The sequence below is a fragment of the Pelophylax lessonae genome (assembly GCF_965119305.1).
Source record: "Pelophylax lessonae genome assembly, chromosome: 13".
Classification (NCBI taxonomy): domain Eukaryota; kingdom Metazoa; phylum Chordata; class Amphibia; order Anura; family Ranidae; genus Pelophylax; species Pelophylax lessonae.
The window spans coordinates 19,304,662-19,328,001 of NC_138780.1; the positions used below are offsets into that span (position 1 = coordinate 19,304,662).

The following is a 23,340-nucleotide window of genomic DNA, read 5'->3' on the forward strand; positions in this document are numbered from 1 at the left end:
ACACACCTGCCCCCCATTCACACCTGAGACCTTCTAACACTAACGAGTCACATGACACCGGGGAGGGAAAATGGCTAATTGGGCCCAATTTGTACATTTTCACTTAGGGGTGTACTCACTTTTGTTGCCAGCAGTTTAGACATTAATGGCTGTGTATATATATATATATATATATATGAGAATTGCTGCGCATCACATATATCATACGCTCGATTAAATTAAATTCATATAGCTGCCAGCATCTAATCCTGAATTAGAAAAAACGGATCAAAAGGATAGTAGTAGTAGTGAATGATGCAGCGCTATAAATACAAGATATATATGAACAGATTGTCCTTCAGTCCATAAAGTAATCAGGCACACTGAGTTAATACATAATCATAATGTTGAGGAGATTCCACAAAAGTGCAGTCCAAATGAAATCATGCAGATAATCCACCAATCCAAGCAAGATGTGATGATAGCCACCACCATGAAGATTAGATTAGCCTCTTACCAGAGCGCCATGATCCCCATTACAGGGATCATGAACAGCGGGAGAAACAAATCCTGGAAACAGCAAGGTATCTCATACCAGCTCCTTCAACCGCCGCACTTGCTCCTCTCATAACCATTACATATAGAGAGAAAAGACGACTTCCATGGTGTAATAACGTCAAAGGACTTTAATTATAAATAAAACATACAGATGGCAACTCACATTTTAAGCTGAGAAGGCAGGCATGTATCGTAGAGGATCCTCAACCCGGTATCCTACCGGAAAGATGGCCGCCGCGTCCCCTCGCTGTTAGCAACGTGACGTACCGCAGGCTTCTCCTACGCGTTTCGTCAGACTAATGACGTCGTCAGGGGGTGAGATACCTTGCTGTTTCCAGGATTTGTTTACAGGGATCATGAACAGCGGGAGAAACAAATCCTGGAAACAGCAAGGTATCTCACCCCCTGACGACGTCATTAGTCTGACGAAACGCGTAGGAGGAGCCTGTGGCACGTCACGTTGCTAACAGCGAGGGGACGCGGCGGCCATCTTTCCGGTAGGATCCCGGGTTGAGGATCCTCTATGATACATGCCTGCCTTCTCAGCTTAAAATGTGAGTTGCCATCTGTATGTTTTATTTATAATTAAAGTCCTTTGACGTTATTACACCATGGAAGTCGTTTTTTCTCTCTATATGTAATGGTTATGAGAGGAGCGAGTGCGGCGGTTGAAGGAGCTGGTGTGAGATACCTTGCTGTTTCCAGGATTTGTTTCTCCCGCTGTTCATGAACCCTGTAATGGGGATCATGGCGCTCTGGTAAGAGGCTAATCTAATCTTCATGGTGGTGGCTATCCTCACATCTTGCTTGGATTGGTGGATTGTCTGCATGATTTCCATTTGGACTGCACTTTTGTGGAATCTCCTCAACATTATGATTATGTATTAACTCGGTGTGCATGATTACTTTATGGACTGAAAGACAATCTGTTCATATATATCTTGTACTTATAGCGCTGCATCATTCACTACTATTAATGGCTGTGTGTTGAGTTATTTTGAGAGGACAGCAAATTTACACTGTTATACAAGCTGTACACTCACTACTTTACATTGTAGCAAAGTGTCATTTCTTCAGTGTTGTCACATGAAAAGGTATAATAAAATATTTAAAAAAATGTGAGGGGTGTACTCACTTTTGTAAGATACTGTATGTATCTCATAGTGGTCAGTTGCTGCCATCTTCTGGTGAAAAATGATACTGTATGTGAGCTGTACCAATCTTATGTAGAAAACCAACTCTGATCTATATAAAACTGCAGGAATGGGAAATCTGTGCTTCTAATAGTAACTCTATATAAATAAAAAACAAATCTCTAAGCAATCCTCGCCGCCTCTGCAACAACATCTTGTTTCAGGAGAAAATTGCCTAATCAACAGCAGCCGCCCAAAATGTGAGAAGTTATCACAAGTGAAAACCTCAGCAGCTCTGAGAAAAGTTTCCAAGACGTCACTTCGTTTTATTTTTTGTACTCAGCTCGGCTGCGTGCCTGCCTGTGTCGCGAGCTGTGGGCTTATTTCCTGTGTGTGTGGCTACGAGCGCCCTGTGCAGCACATCACATTGTAGGCAATCGACAAATGAGACACAGATCGCCGACAGCGTGCAGCAACGACGGGGCCATGGCATATGGGTGCCAGGATTACGAACATGGTAGGTGCCATGAATCTTTTATTATGCTAAACTGCCCCTGGTCATTGCTCATTTTAATAAAAAAAAAAAAAAAAGCTTTAGGAAATATAGAAAATAGGATTTTTTTTCTTCAATTGATTTGTACTATATATATATATATATATATATATATATATATATATATATATATATATATATAAATATATAAATAAAAAATTTTAAATTATATTATTTATTTTTATTAATTTAATATTATTATTATAATTTTTTTATTTTAGTATTATTATTATTATTATTACTTTTATTATTTTAGTACCTTATATATATATATATATATATATATATATATATATATATATATATATATATATATATATATATATATATTTTTTTTTTTTTTTTTTAATTATATTATTTATTTTTATTATTTTATTAATTTAATATTATTATTATAATTTTTTTATTTTAGTATTATTATTATTATTACTTTTATTATTTTAGTACCTTATATATATATATATATATATATATATATATATTTTTTTTTTTTTTAATTATATTATTTATTTTTATTATTTTATTAATTTAATATTATTATAATTTTTTTATTTTACTATTATTATTATTATTATTATTACTTTTATTATTTTAGTACCATATATATATATATATATATATATATATATATATATATATATTTTTTTTTTTTTTTAATTATATTATTTATTTTTATTATTTTATTAATTTAATATTATTATTAGTAAAATAAAAAATAAAAATAATATTATTATTATTATTCCTTTTATTATTTTATTATATAGTGCCAATAATTTACACAGTGCTGTAGCTACTGTACATTTATTTCAGTCCCTTCCCTAAATTTGCTCACCATCTAAGGACCCCCATATCGCCTGCATACATGCACAGAGTAGGGCTAATTAAATCAGGCGCCAATTAACCCACCAGCATGTCTTTGGAGTGGTAGAACAAACCTATGCATGCATGTGGAGAACATGCAAACTCCATGCAGGTAATGTCCTGGTCCTGGAATGTAAGAAGTGTTCTTCCCACTGACCACCAATGTAAGAGGCATTCCTCCCACTGACCACCAATATAAGAGGCATTCCTCCCACTGACCATCAATGTAAGGGGCATTCTTCTCACTGACCACCAATATAAGGGGCATTCTTCCCACTGACCACCAATGTAAAAGGCATTCCTCCCAATGATCACCAATGTAAGGGACATTCTTCCCACTGACCATCAATGTAAGGGACATTCTTCCCACTGATCACCAATGTAAGGGACATTCTTCCCACTGATCACCAATTTAAGGAACATTCTTCCCACTGACCACCAATGTAAGGGAACATTCTTCCCACTGATCACCAATGTAAGGGACATTCTTCCCACTGATCACCAATTTAAGGAACATTCTTCCCACTGACCACCAATGTAAGGAACTTTGTTCCCACTGACCATCAATTCAAGGAGCATTCTTCTCACTGACCACCAATGTAAGGGACATTCTTCTCACTGACCACCAATGTATGGGACATTCTTCCCACTGACCACCAATGTAAGGGACATTCTTCTCACTGACCAATTTAAGGAGCATTCTTCCCACTGATCACCAATGTAAGGAGCATTCTTCCCACTGACCACCAATGTAGGGGACATTCTTCTCACTGATGTAAGGGACATTCTTCTCACTGACCAATTTAAGGAGCATTCTTCCCACTGATCACCAATGTAAGGAACATTCTTCCCAATGACCACCGATGAATTGGTTTAAGTAGAAGACTGGAAAATTATTTTAGGGGCTCTTCTGGGGGGGGGGGGGGGGAGGGAAGGTTGCAGAAGACTGCGCTAAACAGTAATGGAAAAATTTACTATTATATTTTTATAGAAAGATTTAGCCAACACGTAGAGCGTATTTTTATAATGAATATTTTATAGATAAAGATACGTTTAGCTACAATTTCCCATTTTTCCCCATGTATGGGGACTTTTGGGACACCCTGCAATATCTTCTAGCTTAGTTCAATTTTGAGAACATAAAATAAAATAGAGGTGTGGTATTTAGGAAAATAAAAATTTTGTGGGGAAAAGTATTATTACCCGAGAAATAAAGGCTTGCAGTATTTGCCGCATGCAAAGGAATTTCCACATCAACTTGACATTTGGAACGTCAACTGAACATTTTGATGATTATCGTTGGCTAAAATGACGAATGTGTCTCAGATAACTCACATAGCTTTGTGGAATTTTGTCAAGCTAATTTATCGTGGAGACTATGACACCATTTCCAGTCCTTACCATATTTTCCTTAGGGGCTTCAACTTTGCCTCCCTTAGTAGAATGACCTGCTCCTGATTATACACTACTACCAGTGCATAAAATAGGTATGAAAAGTTAAAATGGAGAGCCGGCAGCTCGTTCTTCCAAATGGATTGCTTTATGGTAGCAGGACTTATGATTAAGGCTTATTGACGAAACGCGTAAGCTGCTGTATTTTTTACATTCTGCCTGCTACCATAAAGCAATCTATTTGGAAGAATGAGCTGAAGGCTTTCCATTTTACTGTCTCATGCTACATTTCGGTGTTAGGAAGACACTATGAGCTAGAGCAGTGGTCTCCAGACCGTGGCCCTGAGGCTGATTGCGGCCCTTTAACTTGCCTTTGTATGGACATTGTTGCACTATTCTTCCCACTGAAACCACCAATGGGGTACAATTCCTCCCACTGATACCACCAATGGGGCACTATTCCTTCCACTGACACCACTAATGGGGGCACTATTCCTCCCACTGACACCACCAATGGGGGCACTATTCCTCCCACTGACACCACTAATGGGGGCACTATTCCTCCCACTGACACCATCAATGGGGGCACTATTCCTCCCACTGACACCACCAATGGGGGCACTATTCCTCCCACTGACGCCATTAATGGGGGCACTATTCCTTCCACTGACACCACCAATGAGGCACTATTCCTCCCACTGACACCAGCAATGGGCCACTATTCCTCCCACTGACACCACCAATGGGCCACTATTCCTTCCACTGACACCACCAATGGGGCACTATTCCTTCCACTGACACCACTAATAAGGGCACTATTCCTTCCACTGACATCACCAATGAGGCACTATTCCTCCCACTGACACCACCAATGGGGCACTATTCCTCCCACTGACACCACCAATGGGGGCACTATTCCTCCCACTAACACCACTAATGGGGGCACTATTCCTCCCACTGACACCACTAATGGGGGCACTATTCCTCCCACTGACACCACCAATGGGGGCACTATTCCTCCCACTGACACCACCAATGGGGGCACTATTCCTCCCACTAACACCACCAATGGGGCACTATTCCGCCCACTGACACCAACAATGGGGCACTATTTCTCCCACAGACACAAATGATGGGGCACTAATAACTCCTCTAATACCAAAGATGAGACATTGTTTTCTCCCACTGGCCATAATACAGCCCCCCCCCCCCCCTAAAGTCGGAAGTACAGTAGACTGGCCCTTTGTTTAGAAAGTTTGGAGACCCCTGAGCTAGAGCACTGTTTGTCTGCCTCCTTGGAGAATTCTTCTGGGCATTGTTTCCTTTTCCTCTATCATAAAAAAAAGTACATAGAAGGGATTGATGGGAGTGCTGCCAATAGCTTCTCTAGAAATCCTAGAAGGTTTTTGCTATAAATGGGTTATGTTAAACAAATTAGAAGCAACATTAAACATAAAAGGTCCCTTTTATCGAGGTGTAAAAGACATGTGGTCCATGTTTCAGCTATTCATAGGGGCAGAATTGAAGCCCCTATGGAAATAACTGCAGGGTCAGGAATTGGTGCCATATTCTCTAAGGCAGGGTTTCACAGCCAGGGTTCCTCCAGAGCAACCTTTCTCAACCTTTCCAACACAGAGGAACCCTTAAAATAACTTTCCAGTCTCAGGGAACCCCTGCTAGAAATTACGATATCTACAGCTCATGATACATTATTGTGATGGCCAGTGGGAAGAGTGCTCCTTACATTTGTTGTCATTGGCAATACTTTCCGCCTTATAGATAGCTTAAAAGATCAATAATGTCAGTGGGAATTTATCTGAGATGCAGAAGTTGCCCCTTGCTCAAGGAACCCCTAGTAACCTGTGGTGGTTACCCCCTTACCATTTTTTCCTTAGGGGCTTCAATTTTGCCTCCCTTAGTAGCATGACCTGTTCCTGATTATACACTACTACCAGTGCATAAAATAAGTATGAAATGGTAAAATGGAGAGCCGGCAGCTCATTCTTCCAAATAGATTGCTTTATTGTACCAGGCATAGTGTACAAAATACAGCAGCTTACGTGTTTCGGCCATAAGTTTTAATCATATGATTAAGGCTTATGGCCGAAACGCATAAGCTGCTGTATTTTGTACACTCTGCCTGCTACCATAAAGCAATCTATTCAGAAGAATGAGCTGAAGGCTTTCCATTTTTACTGTCTCATGCTACGATTTGGTGTTAGGAAGACACTATGAGCTAGAGCAGTGGTCTCCAGACTGTGGCCCTGGGGCTGAAGGCGGCCCTTTAACTTGCCTTTGTATGGACCTTGTGGCACTATTCTTCCCACTGAAACCACCAATGGGGTACTATTCCTCCCACTGACACCACCAATGGGGCACTATTCCTCCCACTGACACCACCAATGGGGGCACTATTCCTCCCACTGACACCACCAATGGGGGCACTATTCCTCCCACTGACACCACCAATGGGGGCACTATTCCTCCCACTGATACCACTAATGGGGGCACTATTCCTCCCACTGAGACCACCAATGGGGGCACTATTCCTCCCACTGAGACCACCAATGGGGGCACTATTCCTCCCACTGAGACCACCAATGGGGGCACTATTCCTCCCACTGAGACCACCAATGGGGGCACTATTCCTCCCACTGAGACCACCAATGGGGGCACTATTCCTCCCACTGACACCACCAACGGGGCACTATTCCTCCCACTGACACCACCAATGGGGCACTATTCGTCCCACTGACACTACTAATGGGGGCACTATTCCTCCCACTGACACCACCAATGGGGCACTATTCCTCCCACTGACACCACCAATGGGGCACTATTCATGCCACTGACACCACCAATGGGGGCACTATTCATCCCACTGACACCACCAATGGGGGCACTATTCATGCCACTGACACCACCAATGGGGGCACTATTCCTCCCACTGACACCACCAATGGGGGCACTATTCCTCCCACTGACACCACCACTTACTAGAGACTAGAGACTAGAGAGTGAAGAGGAAAGATAACTTAGCTATACTATTTAGAAGGCACACAAGATAATGTTTTTAATGTTTTTGATCTCAAAGAACCAATAAACATCTCTAGAGTGTTAGATGGTGGCCCCATGAAGTCTGTGGGAATTTCTCCAATAACTATCAGCCTGTACATTGTTAGATGTTGGCTCCGTGAACATCTCTGTGGGTTTCTTCATTAACCATCAGTCTGCAGAGCAATAGATGTCAGCTTCATGAATGTCTGCAGAGGTTTCTCCACTGACTGTCAGTCAATAGAGTATTCCTTGTTGGCCCCAATAACATCTAAGGGGGTTTCTCTATTTAACGTCAGTCTGTAGATTGTTGAATGTTGCCCCCCTGAATGTCTATAGGGGTTTCTTCAACGATCAGTCAGTAGAATGTTAGATGCCAGCCCCATAAACATCTGTGGAGGTTTCTCTATTAGCCATCAGTCTGCAGAGCAGTAGATGTCAGCCTAATGAATGTCTGTGGAGGTTTCTCCATTGACCGTCAGTCTGCAGATTGATAGATGTTGGCCCCATGAACGCCTTTTGGGGGTTTCTTCATTACCTGTCAGTCTGTAGCGTGTTAGACGTTGGTCCCTTGAATGTCTGCGGGTGTTTCTTCATTCATCGTTATTTAATAGAGTATTTGATATTAACCACATGAAAGCCTGTGGGGTGGGGTTTTTCCATTTACCATCAGTCTGCAGAGCATCACATGTCAGCCTCATGATTGTCTGTTGGAGTTTCTCCATTAACCGTCCATCTGTATAGTGTTAGATGTTTGCCCCATGAATGTCTATGGGGGTTTCTTCATTACCATTAGTCTATGGAAAATTAGATGTCAGCCTCATGAATGTCTGAGGGGGTTTCCCATTAACTAATACTCTGTAGAGTGTAAGATGTTGGCCCCATGAAGTCTGTGGGATTTTCTCCAATAACTATCAGCCTGTATATTGTTAGATGTTGGCCCCATGAACGTCTCTTCATTATCTATCAGTCTGTAAAGTGTTAAATGGCCCCATGAACATCAATGGGGGTTACTCTAGTAAACGTCAGTCTGAAAAGTAGTAGATGTCAGCCTCGTGTTGTGAATGTCTTTGGGGTTTCTCCATTCACAGTCAGCTTGTATAGTATTACAGTCTAGATGTTGGCCCCATTTATGTCTATGGGGGTTTCTTCAAAAACCATTAGTCTGCGGAACATTAGATGTCTGCCTCATGAATGTCTGTGGGCGTTTCCCCATTAACCATCAGTCTGTAGAGTATTGGATGTTGATCCCATAAATGTCTTTGTTGGTTTCTCCATTAATCATCAGTATGTAGAGTTAGGTTTCATAGCTCTAAATGTCTGTGGGGATTTCTCCATCAACCGTCATTCTGTAGGGTGTTAGATGTTGGCCCCCATGAATGCCTGTGGGGTTTTCTCCATTAACTGTAAGTCTGTAAAGTGTTAGATCTTGGCCTCATGAATGTCCTTTGGGGCTTTCTGTATTAGCTCAGTCTGTAAAGTGTTCAATATTGGCACCATGAAGGTCTTTGGGGGTTTTTCCATTAACTGTCATTCTGTAGAGGGTTAAGCCCCGTACACACGAGTAGAAATTTGGCAGGGAATTTTCGTCCGACGACCGATTTGCCGATTTTCGGCTTGTTGGTATGTTGCTTCCGACAACCGACTCCGACTTTTCGTCCGAAAAAATCCTGGTGTACAGGCTATATAATTTTTGTCCGCCGTCAAAACACGGCCGATTTTCGTGCAGTCAGTACAGATTTCGACAGGGAAAAATCTAATGAGCAAGACTGGGCATGCTCAGAGAAGAAAGAACACAAAGAAAGCAAACCAACACATGACATCACTTCTGAAGTAGAATTTTGTTGGGCGAGAAAATTTGTGTGCAGTCTAGAGCACATTCCAACCAACAGGCACCACTCTGGACAAAAGACGGACGACCGGTCGGCAGAAATTCGTTGCGTGTGTACGAGGCTTTAGATGTTGGCCCCATGAACGCTTGTGGGGTTCCTCCTCTAACTGTTGGCTGTAAAGTGGCATGTTAGAAGCTAGACAGAGTAGAAGTATGCTGCTGCAAAATAGCAGGCGGTAGGGCTTATGTTGATAGAGAAATGTAGTTGCTTTCAGGTGCGTTTAGCTTTTATTTTTAAGATCAGTTTAACCGGTTGCCGACCGCCGCACGACTATATACGGCGGCGGTCAGCCCCGGCCAGGCAAAGTGACGTATATATACATCACTCGCCTTTCACTTGCTTAGGAGCCAATAGCGGAGGCGCGCTCCCGCCCCGGCTCGTTCCCTAGCAAGTCCGTGCGTGTGAGCGGCGGACCCGATGTCCGCCGGTCACTCGCCGATCGTCGGTGCAGAGGGAGAAAGACAGGCGGCTAATGTAAACAAGCCGCCTGTCATTCTCCCCTGTGTAGGAATGGTGATCATATGATTCTACTATGTAGGACCGTTGATCACTGTTCCTTCACTAGTAGCCACAGCCAATCACAGTAAGAATCACGCCCCTAGGGACACACTTAACCCCTCCTTCCCAAATAAAGTTAACCCCTTCACTACCAGTGTCATTTTGCAGTAACAGTACATATGTATAGCACTGATTACTGCAGTAATGTCACTGGTATCCCCAAAAGTGTCAAAAATGTCAGTCAAGGGTCCGATCTGTCCGCCACAATGTCGCAGTCCCGCAAAAAAAATCGCAGATCGCCGCCATTACGCGTTAAAAAAAAAAACACCAAAAATGACACAAATTTTTCCCTTAGTTAGTAAACACAATAACTGTTGCGCAAACCAATCAAAATACGCTTTTTGCAATTTTTTTTTTTTTTTACCAAACATATGTAGCAGAAAACAAATTGACAAAAAATGTTAAAAAATTTTGATTTTTACATTTTTTTGGGGGGGAATCCATATAAAAAAATGTGAAAAATATTGTTGTTTTTTCAAAATTTACGCTCTTTTTTTGTTTATAGCGCAAAAAGTAATAATCGCACATTTGATCAAATACCACCAAAAGAAAGCTCTGTTTGTGGGAAAAAAAGGACGTCAAATTCGTTTAGGTACAGTGTTGCACGACCGCGCAATTGTCCGTTAAAGTCACGCAGTAAAAAATCGCAAAAAACCCCCTGGTCAGGAAGGGGGTAAAATCTTCCGGGGCTTAAGTGTTTAAGAGGCTTTTGAGATCCTTCAGAGTTCTTTCACAGGTGCATTTGACTCCTTTCTAAGTTGCATCAATCTGCATTTCCATTCTTTATGACTAGTAAGATTACAAACACGTGCCTGTATACACAGCCCCCCGAGGTCCCCTTTGTGCTTATTTATTCTGTTGCAGTGCGCTATTTTGCGGTTTAACATAGGTTGCATTAAGGGAGTCCCATTTATTCAAAATGGCCTTCAAAATGCATGGTATTGGAAGGGAAATCAAACTATGTGATTTCACGGTTGAATGCATGCTTTGCCAGGTCCAACGGCAACTTAAGAAGACTCTTATGGCGCTTTTCCACTGCATGGAACCGAACGGTTCGGCTCGCTTTTGTGCTTTTCCACTGCTGGTACCGCATGGTACGTTGTAGGAACGGTTCGGTATGGTACGGTACGGCGGCGCTTTTCCACTGCATGGAACCGAATGGTACGGCTCTCTAAAACTGTACCACCTCGATTGTGGTTCCAAGAGGTACCATACAGGTACCATATCCCACAATCCTTTGCATGCAGTCACTACTAGCCACTGATTGGTCAGAGAATCGTTGTTATCCCACCCACTTAACTTTAGTACTACTTTAGAGGAAAAGCAAACCATATCGTACCGTACCGAACCGTTCCAACACCGTACCATGCGGTACCAGCAGTGGAAAAGCAAACCGGGCCAAGCAGGGCCGAGTAGAGCCGAGCCGGTACTTGCAGTGGAAAAGTGCCATTAGTTTGCCTGTTCATTGTCAAATGAGAGGTTTCCTTATCAGAACCATCCAGTGATGTGAGTAGGTGGGGGATTTCTTCATGCAACAAGACCATGATCAAAGACACAATTCGGGTCATAACATTCGACTTACAGAAGTTTGCAATCTAGTGGAATAACAGCACACTCACAAAAAAAATAAAAATAAATACTACAACACATAAATGCGACAGTTTATATGGGTTACACACAGCAGAGATATTACATTATGGTTTCCTGTGGTATCAGGAGCTGTGGGAGGCAGGGTAGACAGTCTGTAAGAAGAGATGGGTTACTCACGTCACATCGCCCCCAACACTGGGTATCCCCAAAGTAACGACACCTGTAGAAAGATTTCTTGTGGTTACCAATCCATTTGCAGGCTTGTCAAGTATTGATCTGATGTTTCCAACTACTACAGAAGTGTGACCGCAAATTACATATCTGGAGATGCTCGGGTTTATGCTAATTTTATTTGGTGGAATAGTGGAAGATATTCTCCAGAACGCCAACACTCTGAATTATGTATGTACATGTCTGTCTCCAAAGAAGTCTAAAGCCTAGTACACACGCAACGAATTTCCGCCAACCGGTCGTCCGTCTTTTGTCCAGAGTGGTGTTTTGTTGGTTGGAATGTGCCTAGACTGCACACAAATTTTCCCGCACGACAAAATTCTACTTCAGAAGTGATGTCATGTGTTGGATTGCTTTCTTTGTGTTCTTTCTTCTCTGAGCATGCCCAGTCTTGCTCATAAGATTTTTCCCTGTCGAAATCTGTACTGACTGCACGAAAATCGGACGTGTTTGACGGAGGACAAAAATTTTATAGCCTGCACACCAGATTTTTTTTGGCCGAAAAGTCGGAGTCGGTTGTCGAAAGCATCATACTAACAAGCCGAAAATCGGCAGATCAGTCGTCGGACGAAAATTCCCGGCCGAATTTCGATTTGTGTGTACGGGGCTTAAAGGTTCCTCTAAAGCCAGTTTGGTTAGTAGCTGACTGGGTTGGGTTGGGTTTCATAAAGACTCCATTTTTGCTATTTTAAAAATTGGTTGCACCAGCTTAAAGCAGATCTTGCGCTTAAAAAACCCCAGCACAGAAAAAAGGGTTACAGTACTCAAAAGGTTCCCTTCCAAGATTTCCAGGATTCCTAGGACCTCCATTATCTCCTGGACTTCCAGGGTTCTCAGTAATAATGCAGGGAGTGTTCTCATACCAGGAAGGTATTAAAGCACCAACAGGTTGGTGCTGTGTCTTATCATAAGCTACATGAGAGCCCACAATTTGTCTCTTGGAGCCGAAATAGTAGATGTTAATACATTACACTGTGCCAGCGTCATTTCAAAAAGGGCACCAGTAGAGAGCTCTACATGTGTATGGCCATTAATGCTGTCATGCATGTGCATATCGCTGGGGTTCCGAGATCAGTGCATGGCTTATGTGGATGGGGCCAATGGTCAGACCAAAGGAAATGCTGGTACTTCCCTTTATCAGGGGTGCATGGGACACTCCCCTGTGCCTCTCTACAGAGATCAGTGCACAGCTCATATGGCCAATGGTCAGACCACAGGAAATCCTGGTGCTTCCATGTACTGGAGGAGCATGGGATTCTCTCCTCTGCCTCTCTACAGAGATCAGTCAGTGCATGGCTTATGTGACCAATGGTCAGACTAGAGGAAATCCTGGTACTTCTGTGTACCGGAGAATCATGGGACACTCATTTGCCTCTCTACAGAGATCATTGAATGGCTCATGTGGCCAATGGTCCGACTACAGTAAATTCTGATACATCCGCATACCGTGGGAGCATGGGACTCTCCTCTGCCTCTCCACAGAGATCAGTGTGTGGTTTGCATGGCCAATGGTCAGACCAGGGAAAATTCCAGTACTTCTGTATGCTGGGAGAGCACTGGACTCTCTCCTCTGCATTTCTACCGAGATCAGTGCGTGGCTTACATAGCAAATGGCCAGACTAGAAAAAAATCTAGGTACTTCCATGTACCAGATGAGCAAGGGATTCCCCTCTGCCTGTCTACAGAGATCAATGTGTGGCTTATGTGGCCATTGGTCAGACTGAGGAAATCTTGGTACTTCCATATCCCGGAAGGGCATGAGACTTTCCTCCACCTCTCTACAGAGATCAGCGCATGGCTCATGTGGCCAATGGTCTGGCCAGAGGAAATCTTGGTACTACCATGTACAGGAAAAGCATTGGACATTCCTTTGCCTCTCTACAGAGATCTGTGCACAGCTCATATGACCTATAGTCAGACCACAGGAAATCCTGGTACTTCCATGTACCAGAGGAGGCATTCCCCTCTGCCTGTCTACAGAGATCAATGTGTGGCTTATGTGGCCATATGACCTATAGTCAGACCACAGGAAATCCTGGTACTTCCATGTACCAGAGGAGGCATTCCCCTCTGCCTGTCTACAGAGATCAATGTGTGGCTTATGTGGCCATTGGTCAAACTGAGGAAATCTTGGTACTTCCATGTCCCAAAAGGGCATGAGACTTTCCTCTGCCTCTCTACAGAGATCAGCGCATGGCTCATGTGGCCAATGGTCTGACCAGAGAAAACCCTGCTACTTCTGTATACCTCCTCTCTACAGAGATAAGTGTGTGGTTTGCATGGCCCATGGTCAGACCAGGGAAAATTCTAGTGCTTCTGTATGCTGGGAGAGCAATGAACTCTCTCTTCTGCATCTCTACAGAACTCAGTGCGTGGCTTACATAGCCAATGGTCAACCCAAACAAAATCCTGATACTTCCATGTACCAGAGGAGCAGGAGAGTCTCCTCTGCCTCTCCGCAGAGATCAGTGTGTGACTTTGCCATTGGTCAGACTAGAGAAAATCTTGGTACTTCCATATACTGAAGGAGCATGAGACTCTCCTCTGCCTCTCCACAGAGATCAGTGTGTGACTCACGTGGCCAATGGTCAGACCAGAGAGAATACCGGTTTGCGTGGCCAACGGTCAGACCAGGAAAAATTCCAGTACTTCCATATACTGAAGGAGCATAGGGATCTCCTCTTCCTCTCCACAGTGATCAGTGCAAGGCTCATGTGGCCAATGGTCAAACCAGAGAAAACCCTGGTATTTCCATATACTGGAGGAGCATGGGATTCCCTCCTGGGCCTCTCCACAGTGATCAGTGCAAGGCTCATGTGGCCAATGGTCAAACCAGAGAAAACCCTGGTATTTCCATATACTGGAGGAGCATGGGATTCTCTCCTGGGCCTCTCCACAGTCATCAGTGCATGGCTCATGTGGCCAATGGTCAGACCAGAGGAAAGCCTGGTATTTCCATATACCGGTGGAGCATGGGACTCTCTCCTGGGCCTATCCACAGTGATCAGTGCAAGGCTTATGTGGCCAATGGTCAGGCCAGAGGAAAGCCTGGTATTTCCATATACCGGAGGAGCATGGGATTCTCTTCTGGGCCTCTCCACAGTGATCAGTGCATGGCTCATGTGGCCAATGGTCAGACCAGGGGAAAGCCTGGTATTTCCATATACCGGAGGAGCATGGGATTCTCTTCTGGGCCTCTCCACAGTGATCAGTGCAAGGCTCATGTGGCCAATGGTCAGACCAGAGGAAAGGCTGGTATTTCCATATACCGGAGGAGCATGGGATTCTCTCCTGGGCCTCTCCACAGTGATCAGCGCATGGCTCATGTGGCCAATGGTCAGACCAGAGAAATCCCTGGTTTGCATGGCCAATTATGAGACCAGGAACAATCCCAGTACTGCCATATACCAGGGGAGAATGGCGTTCTTCTCTGCCTCCCCACAGAGATCAGTGTGTGTTCATGTGGGGAGGCTCCTCAGTATTGGCTTCCTCAAATTAATCTTAGATGCTAAGATGTTTTTTTTTTTTATGCCATCTTTTTTTATTTTTGCATGTCACTGACTCAGCTTTGACGAACTGTTTATTAAAAAAGACACCACCACTTCCTGTTTTTGTGCCATCTAATACTTCTTTTGAAGTAGTTGTCACTTTTCAATTCTTAGCAACAAGGATATAAATACGAATCATGGGGCCCCATAGAAAAATGTCGGCAGTACCTGGCAGTTTAGTACCTTTAAGGGACAAAAATATACATTGTAATTTCCCTCTAATTGATCTTGTATGCAGAGCAGCATGTACAGTATCTCACAAAAGTGAGTACACCCCTCACATTTTTGTAAATATTTTATTATCTCTTTTCATGTGACAACACTGAAGAAATGACACTTTGCTACAATGTAAAGTAGTGAGTGTACAGCTTGTATAACAGTGTAAATTTGCTGTCCCCGCAAAATAACTCAACAAACAGCCGTTAATGTCTAAAACGCTGGCAACAAAAGTGAGTACACCCCTAAGTGAAAATGTCCAAATTGGGCCCAAAGTGTTAATATTTTGTGTGGCCACCATTATTTTCCAGCAGTGCCTTAACCCTCTTGGGCATGGAGTTCACCAGAGCTTCACAGGTTGCCACTGGCAGTCCTCTTCCTCTCCTCCATGATGACATCACGGAGCTGGTGGATGTTAGAGACCTTGCACTCCTCCACCTTCTGTTTGAGAATACCCCTCAGATGCTCAATAGGGTTTAGGTCTGGAGACATGCTTGGTCAGTCCATCACCTTTACCTTCAGCTTCTTTAGCAAGGCAATGGTCGTCTCGGAGGTGTGTTTGGGGTCCTTATCATGTCGGAATACTGCCCTGTGGCCCAGTCTCTGAAGGGAGGGGATCATGTTCTGCTTCAGTATGTCACAGTACATGTTGGCATTCATGGTTCCCTCAATGAACTGTAGCTCCCCAGTGCCGGTAGCACTCACGCAGCACCAGACCATGACTCTCCCACCACCATGCTTGACTGTAGGTAAGACACACTTGTCTTTGTACTCCTCACCTGGTTGCCGCCACACACGCTTGACACCATCTGAACCAAATAAGTTTATCTTGGTCTCATCAGACCACAGGACATGGTTCCAGTAATCCATGTCCTTAGTCTGCTTGTCTTCAGCAAACTGTTTGCGGGCTTTCTTGTGCATCATCTTTAGAAGAGGCTTCCTTCTGGGACGACAGCCATGCAGACCAATTTGATGCAGTGTGCGGCGTATGGTCTGAGCACTGACAGGCTGACCCCCCACCCCTTCAACCTCTGCAGCAATGCTGGCAGCACTCATACCTCTATTTCCCAAAGACAACCTCTGGATATGACGCTGAGCATGTGCACTCAACTTCTTTGGTGGACCATGGCGAGGCCTGTTCTGAGTGGAACCTGTCCTGTTAAACTGCTGTATGGTCTTGGTCACCGTGCTGCAGCTCAGTTTCAGGGTCTTGGCAATCTTCTTATAGCCTAGGCCATCTTTATGTAGAGCACTGATTCTTTTTCTCAGATCCTCAGAGAGTTCTTTGCCATGGGGTGCCATGTTGAACTTCCAGTGACCAGTATGAGAGAGTGAGAGCGATGACACCAAAACACACCTGCTCCCAATTCACATCTGAGACCTTGTAACACTAACGAGTCACATGACACCGGGGAGGGAAAATGGCTAATTGGGCCCAACTTGGTATTTTCACTTAGGGGTGTACTCACTTTTGTTGCCAGCAGTTTAGACATTAATGGCTGTGTGTTGAGTTATTTTGAGGGGACAGCAAATTTACACTGTTTGCAAAGTGTAATTTCTTCAGTGTTGTCACATGAAAAGATAGAATAAAATATTTACAAAAATGTGAGGGGTGTACTTACTTTTGTGAAATACTGTATGTTCGGTGTACTGGATACCCCTTTTTGGCTGTACCTTTTTGTACAACATCCTGTTAAATTGTGGTGAATTGAATTTTTGACGTACATTGCTCATCCTTGTAACCTTACATATACGCTGACACTGCTGACCGGGTCGTGACTCTTTTACGTGATGTAACTTTGTGTTCCTGCCGCGCTGGTTGCATGTACAGGAAATGCCAACAACCCTCAACTGCCATCTGCCAGTTTACTGTAATCTCTTGTGCCTGCTACTTTGATGGGAGCTGCCAACTGTTTCCAGAGATAACTTTATATTTACAAGGTTGTAAGGTATATCCCTGGCTGGAGTTTTTTTATTTTGTATATAGTGTACAGTATATTTACGGAATAGTGATTGAAATATATATATACAAAAAAAATGTGTGTGTGTGTGGGAGAGAGAGAGAGATAGAAGAGAGAAAAGAGAGAAGAGAGAGAAGAGAGAAGCGTGAGAGAAGAGAGAGAGAGAGAAGAGAGAAGGAGAGAGAAGAAGAGAGAGAGAAGAGAGAGAGAGAGAAGAGAGAGAAGAAGAAGAGAGAGAGAAGAGAGAGAAGAAGAGAGAGAGAAGAGAGAGAGAGAGAAGAGAGAGAAGAAGAAGAGAGAGAGAAGAGAGAGAAGAAGAGAGAAGAAGAGAGAAGAAGAGAGAAGAGAGAGAAGAAGAGAGAGAGAAGAGAGAGAGAGAGAAGAGAGAGAAGAAGAAGAGAGAGAGAAGAGAGAGAGAGAGAAGAGAGAAGGAGAGAGAAGAAGAGAGAGAGAAGAGAGAGAGAGAGAAGAGAGAGAAGAAGAAGAGAGAGAGAAGAGAGAGAAGAAGAGAGAGAGAAGAGAGAGAGAGAGAAGAGAGAGAAGAAGAAGAGAGAGAGAAGAGAGAGAAGAAGAGAGAAGAAGAGAGAAGAAGAGAGAAGAGAGAGAAGAAGAGAGAGAGAAGAGAGAGAGAGAGAAGAGAGAGAAGAAGAAGAGAGAGAGAAGAGAGAAGAGAGAGAAGAAGAGAGAAGAAGAGAGAAGAAGAGAGAAGAAGAGAGAGAGAAGAGAGAGAGAGAGAAGAGAGAGAAGAAGAAGAGAGAGAAGAAGAAGAGAGAGAGAAGAGAGAAGAAGAGAAAAGAGAGAAGAAGAGAGAGAAGCGAGAGAGATGAGAGAGAGAGGAGAGAGAGGAGAGAGAAGAAGAGAGACGAGAGAGAAGAGAGAAGAAGAGAGAGAGAGAAGAGAGAGAAGAGAGAGAGAGAAGAGATAGAAGAGAGAGAAGAAGGGAGAGGAAAGAGAGGGAGAGGGAGAGAGATTTTTTTTCAGCAGGAACGCAGTTCTGCCACCTTCAGCCGGGGATCAGTTGTCGCTAGTGAGGGGTATCTATTGTTGCTGGTGAGGGATATTTTGTTACTGGGGAATCAATTGTTGGTGGGAGGGATCTACGTTTGAAGGACGGGCCTATTATTGCTGGCTGCTAGGGGATCTACTGCTACTGGTGGGGGTCTCTTGTTGCTAGGGTGGATATATGGTTGTTGACTGAGGGGGGGTATACTGTTGCTAGGGAATCTATCATTGCTGGGGGTTCTACTGTGGCTAGACGGGGTCTATTGTTGCTAGGGTGGATCTATGGTTGTTGACTGAGGGGGGGGGGGGGTATACTGTTGCTAGGGGATCTATCATTGCTGGGGGTTCTACTGTGGCTAGACGGGGTCTATTGTTGCTAGGGTGGATCTATGGTTGCTGACTGAGAGGGTCTACTGTTGCCAGGCATGTCTACTGTTGCTAGGGGGGATCTATTGTTGCTGGGGGTTATACTGTTGCTAGGAGGGGTCTATTGTTGCTGGCTGCACTTCAAAATTATACTTGGTTCTGGATTCTCTAAATGGGGCTGTACTGGGAGGTGGGATCAATGGACGGTGCTCGGAGTTGGGTAGGGGGTGGAACCAAGGGACAGTGCTCAGAGGTGGATTGGGGTGACTCAAAAGTGGGGAATTCCTGCACCTATTCTACAAGGATAAAAGCTAGCAATAGATAGCTAGATATTTGAAATAATATCTATCTATCTATCTATCTATCTATCTATCTATCTATCTATCTATCTATCTATCTATTCCATATCTATCTATCTATCTAATCTAATCTATCATAATATATATAATATTAATTATATTATAATATATATAATATTAATTATAATATAATATATATATAACATTAATTATAATATTAATTATAATATATATATATATATTAATTATAATATAATATTAATTATAAAATATATAATATTAATTATAATATATATTTTTTTTGTATAAATTCATATCTTCCAACTTTCTAAGATAGCAAAAATAGACCCCTTTTAGAGCTAAGTATGCAGGCAAGGGACACACCCCCTGCTACACCCCCCAGAGACACCATAATTTAAGAATAAGTGAATACGTGCACAAAAATATAATTGGTTTTACCCATCATTTTTTTTCAATAATTTTTTATTTTTTTTCCATAATGACCCATAATTATCTATAATAACTATATCCATTAATTTTGGGGTTGTATAGAAGGTTTAAAACAGGCTAACATGTTTAATAGTTAAACAAGGGTGGGGTGTATTTAAAAAAAAAATAAGGCTTAAACCGTGAATCTGCATCTACATTCATTCTGTTGAGAAGGGTCAAAGTTGAATGTTATTAGACTATTTTCTGTCCAGGTCGAGCATTTTTCATTCATAAAAAAATTGAGTGGAATCAATATAGGGTTATATTTAATGAAGGTTCAACATTTAGCAACTCACATGGTTGATGATTAAAAGAGGCACATCTAAGTATGCAGGCATCCGGGGTAAAGCTGTCCACATAGACCAGTGATGGTGAACCTTGGCCCTCTAGATGTTTTGGAACCGCATTTCCCATGATGCTCACCTAGGCTGCAGAGTGCATGAGCATCTTGGGAAATGTACTTCCAAAACATCTGGGGTGCCAAGGTTTGCCATCACTGACATAGACCATCCTCACAGTCGTCAGTCTGCAATCGTGACCGGGAAGACCACCCTGCAGTAGAGCGATCTGAAAGCGAGGCTTGGAGCACTCGTGGAAGGGATGACGTAGATGGCAGTGTGGAGGACGGTCTATGTGGACAGCTTTACCCCAGATACCTGCATACTTAGATGTGCCTCTTTTAATCATCAACCATGTGAGTTGCTAAATGTTGTACCTTCATTAAATGTAACCATATTGCTACACTTAGAGGCGCCTCTCTTCTCTTTTATACTCAGTTGTCACGTGACGTGACGTGACGCTACTTGTATATCAAGACATCGCTTGTTTATCAAGTCAAAGTTTTTCAAAAAATTTTGCTTGTCTTGAAAAACGCTCTCATACCAAGTTACTCCCAATCCAAGGTTTTACTATATTTTATGTTTAAGACCGACCTAAAGTTGCGATTGGGAATTAACCACTTGCCGACCGCCGCAAGTACATATACTGCGGTGGTCAGCTCCCCTGGGCAAAGTGACATACCGATACGTCACTCGCCCGCGAGCCGGAGGCTCTCCCTCCCCCGCTCGTTCACTGGGATCCCCGCGCGAGTGACCGGTGGCTCCGATGTCCGCCGTTCACTCGCGATCTCCCACTGTAGAGGGAGAAAGGCAGGCGGCTGATGTAAACAAAGCCGCCTGTCATTCTCCCTGGTGTAACTGCAGAGATCATACGATCCTGCTATGTAGGATCGTATGTCTCTGTGGTTACATGAAAAGCCACGCCACTTGACAGTTAGAATCACGCCCCTAGGGACTCACTTAACCCCTTGTTCACCAATAAAGTTAACCCCTTCCCTGCCAGTGTAATTTTTACAGTAACAGTGTATATGTATAGCACTGATTACTGTAGTAATGTCACTGGTCCCCCCAAAAGTGTCAAAAATGTCAGTCATGGGTCCGATCTGTCCGCTGCAATGTCGCAGTCCCGCAAAAAAATCGCAGATCGCCGCCATTACTCGTTAAAAAAAATGACAAAAATCTTTCCCTTAGTTAGTAAACGCAATAACGTTTGCGCAAACCAATCAAAATACGCTTATTGCGATTTTTCTTTTTACCAAAAATATGTAGCAGAACACAAATTGGCCTAAAATGTTAAAAAATTTTGATTTTTACTTTTTTTTTGGGGAATTTCATATAAAAAAATTAGAAAAATATTGTTATTATTTCATGATTCTCGCTCTTTTTTTGTTTATAGCACAAAAAGTAAAAATCGCACAGGTGATCAAAAAGCACCAAAAGAAAGCTCTGTTTGTGGGAAAAAAAGGACATCAATTTCATTTGGGTACAGCGTCGCACGACCGCGCAATTGTCCGTTTAAAGTCACGCAGTGCCGAATCGCAAAATAAGCTCTGGTCTTTGAGCAGCCAAATCCTCCGGGGCTAAAGTGGTTAAGCTTATATGAGATTTTAGTGATTGGGTGTACATATGGTTTAGGGACTAGTGGACATGGGCTTCTTACTCAAAACCACTCAAAGTTGGGCTTTAAAGTCTACCTAAACCCAAAACCAAAAATGTAATTTTTAAGAAATGATTTATTATTATTTTTATTATTGGTAGTATTACATCTTACCGGTCTTTGGTGACTGCATACTTTTTGTTTTTTCAGGCTTTTCCCCCTTTATTTCCACCTGGTATTCCTGCTAAAAACACTTCTCCTGTCCCTGGGTACGCTCAATCCTCCACTATATTTATGGAGGAAGCCATAGTTGCCACCCAGACTGGTGTGAGAACACCTCAGCTTTTGTTCATCTCTATTATATGGAGTTTGATAAGATTACTAAGTTTATAATAGAAAGAGAACATTGTTTTGCTGTCTGTTCAACCCACCGGAAGTGACAAGAACGCGGCATTTTTCAATCGTTTTTTTTCTGTAAATTTTCTTAGTCTGAAAAAAAGAAAACAATTGCAGCCACTACATCTAAAAACTAGTAAGCTGCAATAGATGAAATTTTTTGTTTTTGGGTATCCTTAAGTGCCGGTTCACACTGAAGCGGCATGACTTCGGGGGCGACCTGTGAAGTCGCGTGCACCGCGACTTCGGCACGACTTGCACGGACTTCATAAAATGAATGTCTATGCAAGTCGCTCCAGGTCGCCCCGGAGTAGTACAGGACCCTTTTTCTAAGTCGGAGCGACTTGTGTCGCTCCTATTAGAACCGTTCCTGTAGCAGTCAATGGACCACGACGGTGCGTGACTTGTCAGGCTGACCAAGTCGCCTGACAAGTCGTACTAGTGTGAATGGAGACTTAAGGTCATCTTTTTTTAGAACAAGTTATCTGCACAAAGTCTCTCGCTCTTGGTGAAGGAATCCTTCTTGAAAGACTGGCGGTCTTGGGAGTACACAGCTTTGTTTTGTAGAACTGAAGACAAGGTCCACTTCCCTATTTAAAAAATGCTCAGATTTATTGGTATGCTCTCTTTAGGAGTGTGTGGTTTAGCAGTGTGTCTATGGGAACGTTTGACCATTCTTCCAGAAGTGCATTTGTGAGGTCCGGTACTAATGTGGACAAGAAGGCCTGGCTAGTGGCTTGCAGTCTCCACTCTTATTCATCCCAAAGGTGTTCTATCGGGTTGAGGTCAGCAGGACCAGTCAAGTTCCTCCACCCCAAACTCACTCATCCATGTCTTTATGGACCTTGCTTTGTGCACTGGTGCGCAGTCATATTGGAACAGGAAGGGGCCATCCCCAAACTTTTCCCACAAAGTTGGGAGCATGAAATTGTCCAAAATGTTTTGGTTTGTGGACACCTTAAGAGTTTCCTTCACTGGAACTAAGGGGCCAAGCCCAACCCCTGAAAAACAACCCCACACCATAATCCCCCCCTCCACCAAATGATTTGGACCAGTGCACAAAGCAAGGTCCATAAAGACATGGATGAGTGAGTTTGGGGTGGAGGAACTTGACTGGCCTGCACAAAGTCCTGACCTCAACCCGATAGAACACCTTTGGGATGAATAAGTGTCTAGACTGCTAGCCAGGCCTTCTCGTCTAATATCAGTGCCTGACCTCCCAAAAGCCCAACCCCTGAAAAACAACCCCACACCATAATCCCCCCCTCCACCAAATGATTTGGACCAGTGCACAAAGCAAGGTCCATAAAGACATGAATGAGCGAGT

At 43.2% G+C, this 23,340-nt stretch overlaps 1 protein-coding gene across 2 annotated transcripts in view; it reads left to right on the forward strand.

The window, feature by feature from the left end:
• The first annotated feature begins 2,082 nt into the window (after positions 1-2,082).
• Positions 2,083-23,340, forward strand: part of LOC309543125 (uncharacterized protein) — a 52,843-nt gene continuing 31,585 nt past the window's right edge. Inside the window, exon 1 of one of the 2 annotated variants that reach the window (XM_082242507.1) lies at positions 2,083-2,187. In XM_082242507.1, coding sequence (XP_082098633.1) covers positions 2,115-2,187 — 73 coding nt within the window. In that variant the 5' untranslated portion in view covers positions 2,083-2,114. Of the gene's footprint in view, positions 2,188-17,447; positions 17,515-23,340 lie in introns of those variants that run through there. The other variant, XM_082242508.1, reaches the window with a different exon arrangement.